The sequence below is a fragment of the Venturia canescens genome, chromosome 1 (assembly GCF_019457755.1).
Source record: "Venturia canescens isolate UGA chromosome 1, ASM1945775v1, whole genome shotgun sequence".
NCBI lineage: Eukaryota > Metazoa > Arthropoda > Insecta > Hymenoptera > Ichneumonidae > Venturia > Venturia canescens.
This window is the reverse complement of record NC_057421.1, coordinates 27,855,523-27,871,766: the sequence shown is the minus strand read 5'-3', so window position 1 is coordinate 27,871,766 and position 16,244 is coordinate 27,855,523. Positions and strand designations below refer to the sequence as shown.

The window sequence follows — 16,244 nt, the reverse complement described above, 5'->3', positions numbered from 1 at the left end:
GACGGCGACGAATGTAAGGGAGGGAACGGAACGGAGAATGAGACAGCGGGAACGAGAATCGAACGGAAGTAATAAGATTCGAACCAACGAGGTTAGAAAGAACAGAGAGAAAGACGAGCGAAACGAGACAAATGACAATCGAGTTGAAGCGAGGATGGCAAGTAAGGGTCAGAAACGAGAAAATTAGGAGAAATTCGAATACAGCGAATAAATAAATCAAAGGGAACGTGCTCGACTGAATCGAGGAGAGGAAGGGAACGGATAAAAAGTGGATAAAAACAAACGGAATGAGTGGAGAAAGTGAGAGGAGGAATCGTGTGTTCGGGGGAGAGAAAGCGACAAGGAAACGGGAAGCCGAGGGAAAGGCGGCATGAAAGAGCGAGCAGGGGAGGGGCGCGAGGAGAAAAGGAGGAGAATCGTTATAGTTTGCAGCAGGATCAAGTGTGAGCAAACGCGTTTCAACGGCAGTGCGTCCCTCTCCCCCTCGCGCTTTTTCCCCTCCCCCCGCAATATTTCTATCTCACACGATGCTCTTGCCTCTTGCTCTCCTATTAGGCTTCTCAGTCTCCTTCACTTTATTCTTCCCTCTTCCCCTCGCTTCGGCTATTTCGTGCGAGGTGTTCAAAAGGAAAAGCAGTTTATAGCGTAGCTTGAGCATAGACAGTGGTGGCTCTTCCGGGCTCGGAGTAGGGACGTTTCTCGGGAGTTCCGCCAGGGCTTACGGCAGGCGTTGAATAGTCGTCGTCGTATCGCGATGATCGTCGTCGTCGTCGTTACGAATCGCACGCGCGCAGCTTCGCGCACCGTGCAGATGTGTTAGCAGAGCGCGAATCGCGAATCCTCAGTCAGCTCGGCTCGTCTCTTTCTCCCTCTCAGTAGCGCTCCCTCGGCTTGTGCGCGCGTGTGCGTCCGTGTGCGCGGACAACCGTTGTAACATCGAGGACGAAACTCGAGAGTGTCGCACTGTCGGCCGTGCTGCCGCGCCATGCGGAAGTCCTCCTCGTTACGGCCGAGGTAACCGACCTGGGCGCGGGGTTTCCCAGCCTCCGCGACCACGAACACGACTACGACGACGACAAAGACGAGACCGAGGACTACGACGACGTACGCGTCGTCGAAGATCCCGACGCGATCACGACGGGCCCGGACGAGCCTCCCGAGGCTCAGACGACCAATATTGAATCGTCGAAGAGCCAAACCCGCCTCGCTGATCCAACTAACCCTACAAATACCACCAATTCTCGATATGACCGGGATAACGAGACGCGGGATGACGACCAACCGACTAACGCTGTCAATCAGACCTCCGAGGAGAAAATCACTCTTCGCAACTGGAGCGACATGCCTCGACACCTACAATTCAATCCGCACATCAAAACGGGCTACCGACCTCTCACTACTTTCGTCGGTTGTATTCTCAGCCTTTTTTATCTCCACAATGAAACTGTCAACATCTTAACTCACGGTGAGTCCATGGCTTTTGAGATTTTTCTCCCGAGCGGTGATATACGCGTTCCTCAAATCGTCGCGTTCCTCTTTCAAATGTACTCGGGGGAAAAAAAATATACTATTTCAACGTTCACGTACTCGGCCAGTTTACTCGACGAAAGGCCCAAATTTTCTTCACAGGCTCGGGCAAGTGTTATCGGTCGAGAATCAATCCTGTGTGGAATGGCATTCGAATTTGTTTAACGATTATGAGAATGTGGCAGCTTACACAGGCGAGAGGAGGAAAGTTTTTCAGTTCGCTCTCCGTACTCAATGGGAATTCAGCAAAACCCTAATTCATCGATTGTTCCATTTTTTTCACTCCACACAACCGTTTTTCCTTTCACTCTCCCCGAATTCTTATCTCACTATTATCGTTTTCTCTGTTCTCTTACGAATACGGAATATTTTAACGATATTTTTCGCTTCTTTTATTTTGAATATCGCTCAAATGTCGTTGTTACAGTTTTCGCAAACGAAATTTCCCACCGTTATCAGCTGTTTTGTATTTTTTCATTGTCCAGTTTAGCTGGGCCTGGGGCTTGAAAGAAGTCTGATGTCAAACTGGCAAATCTTTTAGAAAATAACTGAAAGTTATTGAATGTTGCTAATCACGAAAATCCGAGATGCTCGTATCGTTGTTACAGTTTTTACAGAAAGCGATTACCAACTTTTATCCATTCCCAATTGTCCAGTTTGACTGATAATGCCGTTTGAAAACGACCCAAGGCCAAACTGGCATTGATCTTGTAGAAGAGTGGCTGGATTCGTCGAAGTTTTAATCACTCTGCGACACAGCTTTTTGAGCCAAAAAAAATCCCCCGAACTTATGTCGACGACTAGAGTCATGAAAACAACGAATTATCGAAATTGTTTCCAATTCCATGGAAGCTCGTGATGTTGATTTTCAATTGGAGCTGGAGGCAACATATTCGAATATTCATGCTGAAAAATTCGATCGTAGGAACATCATCATTTTTCCAATTCCTTCTGATTTTATTTGCCAACTGAATTTCGAGAAACTCGATAACATTTTCGCAGTGCTTGATTATCTGATCGAATTTTCAACGTTTCCAAGTGAATGAGCCACGAACTGCTAGTTCGATTTTATGAAAAAAAATCGAAAAAATACTATGAAAGTATGGCCTACTAAAAAAATTCTAAAAAAAAAAGTTATGAGTGTTTGGATTGTCTTCAAATGCGGATTGATTGAATAATTTTTCCAAGATTGCCAGTTCAGCGTCGTGCTTTCACAACATTGTCTGTTGAATGGAGCAATAAAAATGAAAATAGCTGATAAGAGAAAAAAAAAATATTTGTTCGCAGCCACGATGGGAAATATTATTTGAATTTTTTATTTTCTGAGGAGCAAAAAAAACCAGGTAAATTACTCAATAACCACGACACTTTAACTGAAGTCGTATATTTCGTTGTTCTCGACATCGCGATGAGCCGCGGAGTGTTAGCAGCTGCAATATTGTCGTTGGTTTTCGAGACACCTTTTCATAATGTATGAGAATCTTGTCAAGAGACGACGCGATAGTGGTTCGTCCCCGAATATTGAGGAAGGGGGCTTGCGTGAGCCCGCGCCACACTTTCGCGTGCCCGAACATGAGGGCTTTCGGGCTCCTTTTTTCGTTGAGGAACGAGGTTGAGAACGGAATCTGAGCCTATTGGCTCATTTTTTTCTCGATTTCTAGACATTTTTCGAATTAAATCGAACCAAAATTTTCAGGCCGATGATTATTCGGAAACGACCCAATAAATTTTTACGTTCGAGTCAAATTTTGTATCGCATATTTTTCTCATTTTTTTCGAGATTCAACGAGTTGGCTTTCGAACTAAATTCGAGATTTTGTACAAATTTTTTCTTCCAAAATTCAGACATTTTTTCTCCAGCTATTCAGTCTCGAAGCTGATCAATGTCGAGGCACGTGCGAATTCAGATTAAAAAACTGAAAACCAAGTGAGCTTACAATACCATGAAAAATGCTCAAAGAACACGACAACGGTTCAGCTGACAAAGAGACGTTCAACTTAAAATCTCACGGCTGTACCGACAATTTTCTAAAGCCAATTTCCTGGCACGTTCGTCGGACTCGACCCACAGTGAAAAAGTCTCTTTAAACCGCCAAGATCATGGATAAGAATTAATAATAGATGGAATGGGATATAACTCGCTGTCTATTATTATTTCTCGACGCTTTTTCACGAACTTCGTGACGCAATATTTCTTTCTTCGATCGTTACTCCACGAGAGCGTACGTTCGTGTCAGTTACAATGTTGATATTGAAAATTTATGATTCGATCTCGATAATGTCTCGTCGTAGACACGGTACAGCACATGGGAAAAAATTTATTCGAATTCATGAAAAAAAAACAACGATAAATATCGTTTTAAAGAAATTCAATTGTTTCGACACGTTCCTGCAACATTTTTCACAGAGCTTTTTACAGTCTTTATTTATTAGCTTCCATCAGCTCGCTGTAAACGTTGACGAAAGTTGTGGATAATAAATTGAAAAAAAATTTCATTCACGTTTTAATTCATCTGAATAAATTTTTGCTGATGATACGAACAACGACGCTTTTCTAAGCTTCATTTCAACGATTTTTCTGAGCTTTTTTCTACCAAGGGGTGGGGGGATCATACAACGGAAATAATATTGTTACGTAATTAGAGAACGTCGATTAATAAACGAATGAGTATAAAAGCAGGCATGGCCTTGGGATCTTTCACGAAATTGTGATATTCCTTGTGGAATTTTTTTTTTAAATCGAATAGGAAAAACCGAATTTGTGAATTCTAATAAAGTACTTGTGTTTTCGTAGAAAATAACGTATCGAGGTAATCGCGTGTGGGATTAATTATCTCTACATTCGCAGTAACGGTTGTGTTCGCACTTGGATGGGTCTGAATGTTGAATCAGGTTTATCGGGTTTATCCAATTGGACGGATTCGAGGCACGCGCATATCGTCTGAAATTTGCACAGACTCTGCGCTTCGATTTTGTATAGCGCGTTGAATTCGTGATTTTTGGCACTGCGACGAATTTCTGTTTTTTTCTTCAACACGAGTGAAAACATGAATATTTTCTTCGATCTTGGGAAGTGGATTATTTTCGCCGAAAACAATTATCAGAGAAACGTTCATTGCTCGAGTTTAATACAATGGAAATTAAAAAGAGGGAAACGTATTGTTGAGATTCCCTGAGTAATTGGCTGGCTCTCAAGACAATCGAGATTGTGCTTCAACTATCGAAATAAAATTTTTTTATAGAACTATTCGATCGGATTTCTTCGTTTTTCCATATTTATAAATTCATGCGCAATCATGAGAATAATCTTGAAGACACAATTAGATCAATTCAAATATCTAAAGATAATTTTGTCAATTTTTTCTACTAATTCGTTGTTTTCTCAATACGAACAATCGAAATATTTCTGATAGCAGGAAAACGCCATAAACGAATGTTAAGGAGAAGCCCTAATTGACCATATTAAAATGACGCTCAAGTTTTGCAACGTTGGAGTCCAACGAAATGATTGAAAAAAAATCTCCAATAATTCCAGTAATTCTTCAATTTCGTTACCTGCCTAATTTTCAATTCGCAGTTATTCAATCTTCACCAATGATTTGTGAAATAATAAATTGGTCAATCGCAAGTGTTATATTCGCTGGACTCCAACGTTGCAGACTTCAGCGTCGTATATTTAAAAAAATTTGCACGTGGAAGCTTATATCACTTGACATGGTACATAGAAACAATGAAGTGATAGTTAGGATTGAAGGTAAAATCTCGTTAGGCTTTAAACCACCGGACAAGCTCGACAGGTATTCATCATACAAAAAACCCGTCCTAACTGGATTAATGATGACACTCACATTATTACGGTCAAGGTTTTTCGATCTCTGGGTCAACTTACACAGGAAAAGAACTTGCATAGAAGGGGAAAGATATTTTTTGCCGAGGCGCAGGATGAAAGAGCGAAAGGGGGGGACGAAGAGCGAGAGAGAGAGAGAGAAAGGTGGAAACGTAACGCATTGCGGGTGTTATGTACGTGCGAGGCTATCGATTGAGCAATAACTCCAGTAAAAACAAATATCGAACCCATGTTTTAAAACCCATTTCAGGACGTTTATTCGCGTATAAAAATACTGAATTAATGAAAAATTGTTATAAATTTTAAGTGTTTTTACGGGAAATGAAAAGAAAAACGAAGATAAACGAAGCGCTGAATGCGAGGATGGTCCATCGCTCAGGCTCGCTAGTTCACTCGCTCCGAGCGAAGCCAGTACTTGGATGGGTGATCACTCACTCGTGCGCCGGATCGCACATTGGTCAACGAGGGAGAGGCAGTTTTTCTCATTTTTTTAACGGCCCCATCCCGCTGACTCAGGGAAAATATAGCCACGTGCAAACGCTGGAAAACCTGGCGGGCTTTTCTGGCCTCTCGTGCATCAGGAAATAGTAGCTCGAGGCAAACTTCACTAGGGTCTCTGAGGAACATGAAAAGTTAGTGAAATGGGGAAAAATGGGGTTAGAGCGAAGGGAATGGGCTCATAAAAAGCTCGAACGGTGTATAAGCGCACCGACATCGGAGCTCGAAAATACTAAACCAAAAAGAACGTCGAGGGAAAAACTACATTGAAGGTTTTTTTATCGATTGCAAGCTGTCGATATCCTCAAGTTAACGAACAATGTGAAAACATGTTTTTATATGCTTGGATGAGTTCATATTTTGAAAAAACAAAATTTCTTCTAAGAACATCGACGTAATTGATGCATTGAAAAAAAAAAAATACGAATGGCTCTGGCCACGAACCAATGAATATTGTGCTCCATGAACGATAATAATTCCTTTTTTAACCGTCGATCTCAGAGTTGTTATTCGATGATTTTGTAAGTAAAATTCCAGTATTTTACGTTGAGGTTTGGCTAAAAGGATTAGCTTTGTCCACTCAGCTGACTCGATAAATTTGGCTTTGATTCCGGGTCACGTAATATCAATCGGGCGAGCACTCCCTTTAATATTGTCCTTCGATAAACTGTGCGATCGATCAGGCAACAAGGCGTCGCGTGACTCTGTCCCGTGAGACTCCGAAGGTTTTACAATATTTTTTTCACCCCGAAATGGAAAAAACATGCAATTTTTCTGTTCGATAAAAAAATTCACGACATAAATTCATTCCCCTCGTAAAATCGATTGCGAAACGACCTTTTTTCACTCTACAAAATTCACGTTTTTATTACAGTACCCCATCCAGCTTATGGAAAACGAATAAAATATATTTGCTCAGGATTTTTTTTTTCCCTCCGATAGAAAAAGTATCTTTAAAATCGTATCAAAATTTCAGCCTCCGTGAAAATCTCTCGTGCTCCCCATCCACTCGTGATTTTTTGTGTGGAAATTTCGGTCAAAAGATTCTGCAATTCTTTCCAGCAATAGAGAATCTTGAACTTCAGTATTTTTATTCGCAATATTCACGAATTCTTATGAAGAAAAACAATAAATGTAGTCGGACGTTTCGTGGTCATGGCTGAGAGGAAAGTGTGTGTATCTCGTATGGAGAAATATATTTACGTCTGTGTGTATGTGGAGAGAGCGAGCTGGAGAGCAGAAATGGCAAAGTATCGACCCGTGTAACCGAGTGTTGACATAAAATCTTAGTGGGTCAGTGCAGGAGGCCTCGGGTGGCTCGTGAGATACAGCGCGTACACGTGCTCTTTTCCCCCCTATTTTTTATCCCCTTTTCATTTTATATTTTAACAGGCTACCTCGACGTCCTTTACGAGAGACTCTCGTATGCGGTTGCGTGCTCAAGCAGCACACGAACGAGGAACTAGTTTAGTATTTCGCACTTGTAGCAGGCTGTAAGCTTCGTATGTAATAAATCTTTAGCAGCAGCGATGAAATAATTCTCGTCTTGTTACGGGCGCGGAGTTATTCGGCTGTTTTAGTGATGGACGTAACGATTTTTCTATCCGCGTATTTCTAGAGTACAGTAGAGAGTCGAAAGAGTTATTTACTCCGAAAAGATTAACAGAGAGGGCAGCTCAAATCATAGCATCGAAATTCCAAGGTCGTTCGAACGAAGAGTGGCCACAAGAAGCTCTTATAAAAAAAACCTTCTTAAGTGAAAATCCGCCCAATTTATCGCACCGTACACGAACTACACGAAATTTGGTGTTGGAGTATCTCACTTCGGAAGAAATCCAGCAGCTTTTGACTTTGGTATGAGATCGATAATGCTAATTTATGCAATGCTCAACAGTCTTCTAAGACTTTACACGAGGAATAACATTTTGTTCTTTCTGAAGATATTCAATCACTTCAATTCTATGGCATAATGCAACGATAACAGATTTCGAATGGTACTGTAAAAATATTTTTTTTACTTTTTCCTCGAACTTATTCAAAGCTCTCTTCAGTTTTATCAGCAAATGCTTTCACGAGTGCAGACTTGGTTTTCCATCCAAGTGTTTCAATGGAACGAATATTTTTCTATTCAATTTTCCTGCATTTGCTTTTCCCTCTTGTAGACACACTTCACTAACGTTCAATATTTCTCAGAGATTCTGCCACAACTTGCTCCTCTTCCTTCTTCCTCCTCCGGACAAAAGCTCAGTCAAACTGTGGAAAATTCTTGTCGATGCTGGTGCCTTTATTTTTCCTCGTAATTCACTCAATGGTCGAGGCTGGTCTGTACGTTGATACACTTTCTCTTATTCTAGTACTGGTTTCCGCCAAAACAGCTTCACTCGGGACATCGATGAAGCGATTTAATAACTGCTGCTATATAAATTTGATGGAACTAATTGACTATTAATAAACAAATATCTTAGAATAAGAAAACTTGACTCAATTTTATTAAAAATCAATTGATTGCTTCTATTTTCTCAACACGGTTTTTTTATACATTGAAAATACTTTTTACTCAACCACTCGACTGTGAAGTTGAACAAAATCGATAGCGTTAGCACAATGGAATCTACTTCATTAAAAAAAAAAAAAAAAAAAAAAACAAACTCTTCATTTTGTAAATGCACTTGCTAGTTGTTTCTTTTTGTAACGTCTTTCACGAGCAAAACCTGGTTACGTTACGAAACTGTTTTACTTGTTGTGACATAAAGTTGAGGATAAAAATGTTTTTTCAGGCCTTGCAATTCTTTACGTACTAGTCACGGTTCCGTATCTTCTACCATGGAGTGCCCAGGGATATTTTACTGGTTTTCTTTCATGGTGCCATCTGATCGGCGCCGTCAGTCCCTGGATCGGTTCGTTTCTTTACCATCTCTTCATGAACTTGAACCACGGCGAGGCAGTTTATATGAGGCTTCTCAAACTCGATATGCTCGGGATTTGGGTCTGTCAGAGTGTGGGTAAGAAAAAATAAACGAATTAAGAGCTTGTGTTTGTTGACGAAATATTCTACGATCCGCGATGCAACAAAGGTGGAAATTCATCGTTGTAGAGTCTATAAAATGTAAATACAAATAAATAATATCATTGCACCGCGTCAAAGTTATATCGGGAACAGTTGCAGAACATTTTCATTTCGTTTATGAATAAAGTGGAAAAAGATGACGGACAATTTACATGTTAAATAAATCCAATGCGAAAATAGGAATTGAGAGATATTTGGTAATGAGAAAGAAAAATTGGAACGATTATACGTCAACTTACGTGTGATATTTAAGGCGCTATTCCGATGATCGCTGCTTCGGTTCACTGTCTACCGAGCGTATTGTGGCACCTTTGCATAATGGCCTACTGCTGTCTGAGTCTTTGGGGACTGTTCAAGGTATCGTTGAAGAAATGGACAAATGAAAAAAAATGCGTTTTTATAGCCAGAAATAAAACGAGCTTCTTTCCAGGCAATGAGAGCAAAATCACCGTGGGAAAGACGTCTTTGTTTCTCGCCCCCGTTCATGATGCGAATGTTCTTTCTAGCGCTGAGATGCTTCCGTATAGGCGGCGGAAACCCGGAAGCCCTGACTCACATACTGCTCCAAGTTAGTGTCAAAATGCTCTAAAATTTAACAGAATTTCAATCAAGCGTCGAACAAAATTAGTTTTTGGAATTTGAAATAGTTATTTCGAACAATCTGGAAACGGAAGATTAAACTCAAAAGTTACAAATTTTCGTCGAGAATTTCATCACAAAAATTGACTGCAATTTACACTGTTTTTCAGGATCTCGTTGCGGTGATAGGAGGAAGTATCGGTGCTCTGAGGATACCAGAAAAGTGGCTTCCCGGACAAGTCGACATTGTCCTGAATTCACACAATATAATGCACGTAGTGGTCGTAATAGCCGTATGGTCGATGCACTCAGCAACGGTGCAAGATCTCGTTTGGATGACCGATCCTTCGGCTTGTGGCGCGCATAATGTTTCCCGAGTTCCGAGACACGACGAGCTCTGAGACTCCTTTTCCAAGGGATGGTAGAAATTTAGGGCTACTCAGCGTATACAGTCATCGAATAAAAACGAAAAGTTGGATCCAATGAGAATTTGCGTATGCAATGAGATGAAAATCCGATGAAAAAGCGACCACTTTGATGGAAATCTTGATATCGTTATTTTGATATTCTTTAAAAATTTGCGACAGAGTTCGAACAATCCGTTCAAATGGATGTGAAAATATATATGATTCAAAAAAGCACGCTTTCTATGCGCGATTCGTTATTTTTTATAAATCATTATTCGAGAAAATATTCAAACTATTTGAAACAATCGTGAAATTGAAAAACGTTGCTTATGTATTTTGTATATCGGGATCTAACGAGTGAAACTCTCATCAATCAAATTTCGCTGACTCTAAAACTCCAACGATTTTTCCGGTTCAGTTAAAAACATAAAATTGAAAAAATAAAAACCAAATATTATTGCACGTCGAAAGAGAAACGTTTATCAAGTTGCACCGCTATTCGGTGCAAGTGTCACGTGATTTTTCCAATGATAATATTTTCGGATGACTCTCTTCAAAGCTTAGAAATTTTGCCTCACTGCGATATTTTTCCTAAGAATAAAGTTTCACTATAAGATTTTTCACACTGAGCTGTATGCACTGGACGATTTTTTCGAAAAATTGATCCCTTGAAACTCTTCAGATTTTACAGGACAAAAATACTGTCTATCAATTTGTCTGATATGAAAAAAAAAAAAAACATTTCGTGTAATTATTCATCTCTAAGAATTTATAAAATATAATTTTATTACTAAGCTCGTCTTAAACTGAAGTGATTGCATGAAAAATATCCCAGTTGAATATAACGCCATGAAAAAAGTTCTAAAAAAGGTTTGAAAATTTCGTGATTTCTATACAAATTTCCTCTCTATGCAAACATATCTGAAATTCGCAACTTCCATCGAATCCAATTTTCGGTAATAACAGTATACGTCGAGGCCCCTTCGAGCCCAAAGAGATTCGGAAGATTAATTGTAAATAAGGAATTCCGTAATAAGAGGACAAAAGAATAGATGAAAAAAAAATTGGGCGACCATCCAAACGTGACAGAAAATAAGCAAAAAAAATCCGAAGCAAAAGTTGCAAAAAACCCACCGAGCGCAATGCCACCCACAACCAACTTCCAGCCTTCGAGCCACGTGGAACTGTGATTCAAAAAGCATAGAAGATTGATCTTCGGTGCAATCTGTGATTAAATTAGGGAAAAAATAAAATCCAAAAAAAAGAAGTTAAAACCAAGCAAAAAGAGGGAATGAAAAAATGTTACGATGATAGAGTTATAGGGCGGTTATAATGGGCGTCGCGAGACGATGTCCTTGTGTTGGCTATTGATGGGATCCATCGAAATTATTTATCACAACATAGTACGTTCGCATGTAGAGTTATTGATCTAGGAACAAAACAAAAAGCAAAAACATAATAATTAAATATTGAAAAGAAAAAAGAACATAATAATGATGATGAATTAAAGAAAAATAAAACCCTTTAACGCTCTAGGCGAATTATTACAGATATACAAATGATCGATAACGTGGATTGAGCGAACACACGGATGGGAGACGAGGAGGACTCCTCTTAGTACAAAAGAGAAGCATTTAGGTCGCTATTTGGCCGCACACGTGTCCGTCTATTAAGACGTTTCGACGAATCTCCAATAAATAATTTTAAAAAAATATGGAAAATGGAGATGTGGTTGCAAAGGGTTAATATGTACGTTGTTGCGATTCGTCACCGTCAGCCTGAGCCACGTGATAATTGCGGCCAAATCGAAAAAGCGATCGACAAGACCATTTTAAGCACATCAAAAATAATTATCATTTATTGTAACATTGCAATAACGCAAATACATCGTGTTCTCGTTGGTTTACGAATATTTGCAACAAACCAGTTTTAATCAGATAAGCACGTGTGAGATGAAAAAATAAAAATGTAAAATGAAGATGAAATATACCGTATATAAGCGCTTCCACGCTATCGAGACCCAAATTGTTTAGAGAAAATACAAAAGTTGTTTCTATAATCGATCATTGAGAAAGAGAAAGAGGGAGAAAACAGAAAATACGTTCTTGTGAATTTTCACGTCGCTTCGTCGATCGCTTAGTTGAATTATGTCTAATAGAAAAACAAACTATAATAGCACTATTATAGATCGTCGAGGTATCTTAACAGAGTGTAAATTTTTAGGCAATTGTTGTTGTCCGATCGTGTTTGCGGAGCACACGAGAAAAGAAAATTTAAACAAAGAAAAGATCGTCAGCAGCGGATTCTCCAATTGCCGCAAAGCCGATCGTTCAAGCAATATTTTATACTTCGATAAAGCGTAAAATTTATTGATTACGAAAAAAAAGACGTAGTATTAATACGAGACTGCGATCGCAAGGGAAAAATGTAAAGGAACAAATATGACGTAGATACAGATAAAATTTATTCCTTCATTCCTCCTCTTTCTCTAATATTTCAATTTTTCTCGCTAAAAAAACGATAGTTTTCAATCTCGGCTTCACACCAAAATATTGAAATTGCAAAGGAACGTACAGAGAAATTTTTGTTCAGCTGTTGGCGCAAGACAAGCTCTCAGGACTGACCAAAAAACGATGTAAATGAAATAAAATCAATTTTCAATTCCATCTTAATCGTATTTTCTTTTTTTGGCCGTCAGCTCATCATCTGTCCGTATGATTTCAATCATATATATTGACACACGCGGTGAAGGAAATGCGAAATATTTTTAGCAGATAATAAATATATTTTTCTTTTCTCGTTCTCCATTCTTCCTTCAATTTGCCCTTGCTCCCTTTTCCTCAAGTTACTGATGAACCAGCATCACATTTTCGTCGTTTCAAGTCTGCCCATATTTCTTGACTGGATTGTTTTTTTATTCATTCGTCCGCCACCCTCTTTGTTGAATGATCACTGCAGCGGAGCCTCGCTCTCTTGGCTGTAACTCTTCACTCGGATGAATTTACACAAGGGATAACGACCGCTGACTGATAGACAGGCGGTGCCCTCCTGTCCGTTCTTGTACTTTGTGAATATATTGTACTCGAGCCACGTCAATTGCGAATTCACCCGCTTGTGATGATTCTGTATCTCGAATTTCTGGCGGGTTTAACATGAAATGAAAATGCTTTAATTTGAGAACCAATGAAGTTCTTTTATACTTCGAGGGTATCCAAACTATTAGAGTGGGTTTACGCGCGCTTAACCATCAAAAATATTTACTCAAATAGAATTTCTGCGCTCTGCTCTGCTCAAGAATTCGTGGATATTTGAAAAAGTTTATCACAAACAATAGACTATGCGTTATTAAAATAATTGGAAAAGCAGCAACGACAATTACGTGTAAAAAATATCTTAAAAATTGGCAAATTCTGAGCAGTTTGAATGATTAAAGTTTGTCTCTTGTATTGATGGTGAATTCGAGATTTTCAAATGATCCTGTGCTGTCTAATGATCCTCACAATAGAATGAAGATACGTATCTCTCGTTAGGTAAAAAAAAAATGATTACTCACGACGTGAAAAGATTGTTCGCCGCTGTCGTGAACGACCTCTCGTTTTTTTCGTCTGAACGTACGTTCGGTCACGTTTGTACCCTTGATAATCTGTTTCTTGAGCACGAGGGTGACGCAATTGTCGTGCAGCCGATAGTGGCCAATAAGAACCGAAGAATTCTTTGGTGCCCGATATTTTAACGAGTTCACACAACTCTGAGCATCGTCGGTCGAAGTGAGCATAAGAACACGACCCTCGGGAAAGAATCTGTTGAGAAATAATAATGAAAATATTATCATAACTGGTCGATATTTTGAAAAAAAAGATCTTTTTCTCCAAGTCTTACTTTTTGTTTTGCTATAGATAACACTATAAATAATTAAAAACCTGAAATATCTGTAGTACTCGACGAGATGCCAGGGACGATAGAATTGATCCTGAAAGCTGTTCTCACCGTGACGAATGTACGTTGTTTTGCTGATGTAACAGCCGTTGTAACGCAACCTCGGACGATGAAGATACATTTCTCGCCATGATGTGTATTTAGGCTCGTAATTTCCGCAATTTACTCCCCACACTCTTACACATGCCAGTCGCCATATCTCAGGATCACGCGCGGATATAAAAAATCCACGGCAAACACGAGAAAACATTTCTAAGGAACGTAAATCGAGCTCGGACGACACGACCCATCGTACGATGTAAAGTACAATTTCCATGGGCAATGTTGATATGTGCGTTGTCTTGAAAATCAGAGAAGACATCAATTTTATTCTTCATGAAGTTGGTCAAATGCTACGAATACTTGAGCTATGAATACTTTTTTTCCTTTGTAAGACTGGTTGAAAAAGTTATATTTTTGTTTATAAAAAAAAAGAATAGTTTATAAAACGCAATTTGAAGCTTTTATTTGCACAAATGTACTGGGTAAGCCATACACAAAGTCGACTTTGCTATTTTTATGATAAACGATTAAATTGATACCTACACTCTGCTCGAATCGGGGATAACAAACGCATTGATTGCGAGCGACGATTTTAGACAATTTCGCAAAAAGATCGGTCTCCTCGTCCTCATCATTTATGTCGTCGTCCGTATCATTTCCATCGTTTCCTATAGTTTCCCCAACATCTATTCGATCTTCAATTTCTGACCTCTCTCGATTTTTTGGTTTCGTCGATTCATAGAGTCTGAACTCGATGTCGGGTATCAATTGAACTGCACGTTTGTAGAATTGGATGGCTTCGTACAAACGACCGCTCTGTTCGTGCTCTATTCCCTTCATAAACAGATTCTTTGCCTGAAAAATAGAAATCTCTTACTTTAATTTAACTTGTACCATTTTTATATTATTACCTATAATTTCAGACATCTAACTAGAACTCTTTTCAAATTTCTCATTTTTTGTTCAAGGTTTCTAAATTTGGTGACAATTTTTTAGCCCAACTGTTTTATCAATCACGTTCTATATCTATTAATAGATTTTTTATGGTATTACGTGACATGTCACAAGGGACGAGTAAGGAAAAATCATATGAGATGACATTCGTTTGACTAGTTAATATCAACTTACTAATTGATTATCTATAAAGCTAATTATACAATTATATCAATTATTTGTAACAAATTGAATGAAACATTATTTTTCAATTACCTTATTTTCAATAGAGGAATTGTCACCGTTGTCTTGGAGACTATTTTCCTGCATGGAACTTTGATGTCTTGTACGATTGTGCTTTGGCGATACTTCCAATTCTTTCTGCCATTGTTCACGAAACGAAGCAAGAGTGTCGTCGGCCTGTATAATCGAAGATGAGGAAGATTCTTCTTGATCATCTGGACTCTCAACGCCATCTCCAACAGAGCCACCAGGTTCATCCTGCATATGAACATGTTGTTATTTATACAGAAATCCTATTTATCATCTTCCTTGACCTTGTTAGTGGAGAAAAACTGTATCATTGGTAGGCTTTAAATAAAATTCATGACATTAGATGAGCTCAACATCATACGTATTGATAAATTTGTTTATTTTGGAATATTACCAAGTATCTGATCACATCAGAAAATTCAGGTAATCGAGTCACAATATCTATAAATCTTTGTTTTTTTATTGCATCATTAATTTGCTGGTGGGCCTTTAGCAATGAATTATTGCGTAATCAAAATATGACCATAGTTTTTTAGAGGGCAAATGATTGACCAAAAATTAGTAACAGTGCATATACGAAAATTTTTTAATTGTTACGAACAGCAAGCATAACTTCGGTGAATACGCAACGCACGACTTATTGCGTCATCAAAACATCGTTTGATTTTTGACAGTCAAAAGACAAGACAAGAGTATAATAATTTTTCCAATCTTTAACGAAAAATCAAGAAACAACGTGGACGCGACAGCAAAAAAAAACAACAATATGGGACTAATAATGGTTCCAGCTGATTCAAGGACAAGGTCGCACGACGATTGAGGTTAGTCGAGTTCTCACTGCGCACCTTTGGTCTCGAATAGACCGGAGAAATAAATGAATTACTCGCGATAAAGAATAATGGCAATTATTAAAGAACTCACCATTGTTCTTATAACGGTTTCACTGCCAATTCAACGAAAATATTCACGGTCGGAAAAACGAACGAAACAGCGGAAAGTAAATTTCGCCAGGTGAACAGCCGCCATCGTTATCACGATTTCGAACCAAACACTGCTGCTGCTAGCGGCTTACTGCTTACTGGTCATGACATGAATCCAACCTTTTTTTTATTCGCTCTGATACATCGTTCTATAT

At 38.9% G+C, this 16,244-nt stretch overlaps 2 protein-coding genes across 2 annotated transcripts; one reads left to right on the top strand and one right to left on the bottom strand.

Annotated features, from left to right (window-relative positions):
- The first annotated feature begins 131 nt into the window (after positions 1 to 131).
- On the top strand, positions 132 to 12,591 carry LOC122419317 (progestin and adipoQ receptor family member 4). Its single transcript, XM_043433755.1, has 6 exons — positions 132 to 161; positions 880 to 1,465; positions 8,650 to 8,874; positions 9,193 to 9,296; positions 9,370 to 9,507; positions 9,689 to 12,591. Exons 1-6 carry the CDS (start codon positions 132 to 134, stop codon positions 9,917 to 9,919), a joined length of 1,314 nt encoding a protein of 437 aa, XP_043289690.1. The 3' UTR covers positions 9,920 to 12,591.
- LOC122416646 (F-box only protein 9) lies at positions 11,755 to 16,212 on the bottom strand. Its single transcript, XM_043429727.1, has 6 exons — positions 16,031 to 16,212; positions 15,113 to 15,337; positions 14,447 to 14,758; positions 13,846 to 14,201; positions 13,479 to 13,725; positions 11,755 to 13,063 (listed from the first exon to the last, which is right to left on the bottom strand). Exons 1-6 carry the CDS (start codon positions 16,031 to 16,033, stop codon positions 12,875 to 12,877), a joined length of 1,332 nt encoding a protein of 443 aa, XP_043285662.1. The 5' UTR covers positions 16,034 to 16,212; the 3' UTR covers positions 11,755 to 12,874.
- Between the last annotated feature and the right edge of the window lie 32 nt (positions 16,213 to 16,244).

What these genes read in the sequence shown, in the direction of transcription:
- LOC122419317 (XM_043433755.1), top strand. Translation starts at nt 132, where the DNA reads ATGACAATCGAGTTGAAGCGAGGATGGCAA. An exon ending in AGTTGAAGCGAGGATGGCAA is followed by an intron (nt 162 to 879) that starts GTAAGGGTCAGA and finishes CCCTCTCAGTAG; the next exon opens with CGCTCCCTCGGCTTGTGCGC. An exon ending in TGTCAACATCTTAACTCACG is followed by an intron (nt 1,466 to 8,649) that starts GTGAGTCCATGG and finishes ATGTTTTTTCAG; the next exon opens with GCCTTGCAATTCTTTACGTA.
- LOC122416646 (XM_043429727.1), bottom strand. An exon ending in ATCCCCGATTCGAGCAGAGT is followed by an intron (nt 14,202 to 14,446) that starts GTAGGTATCAAT and finishes CTGATTTTCAAG; the next exon opens with ACAACGCACATATCAACATT. An exon ending in GAGTACTACAGATATTTCAG is followed by an intron (nt 13,726 to 13,845) that starts GTTTTTAATTAT and finishes ATTTCTCAACAG; the next exon opens with ATTCTTTCCCGAGGGTCGTG.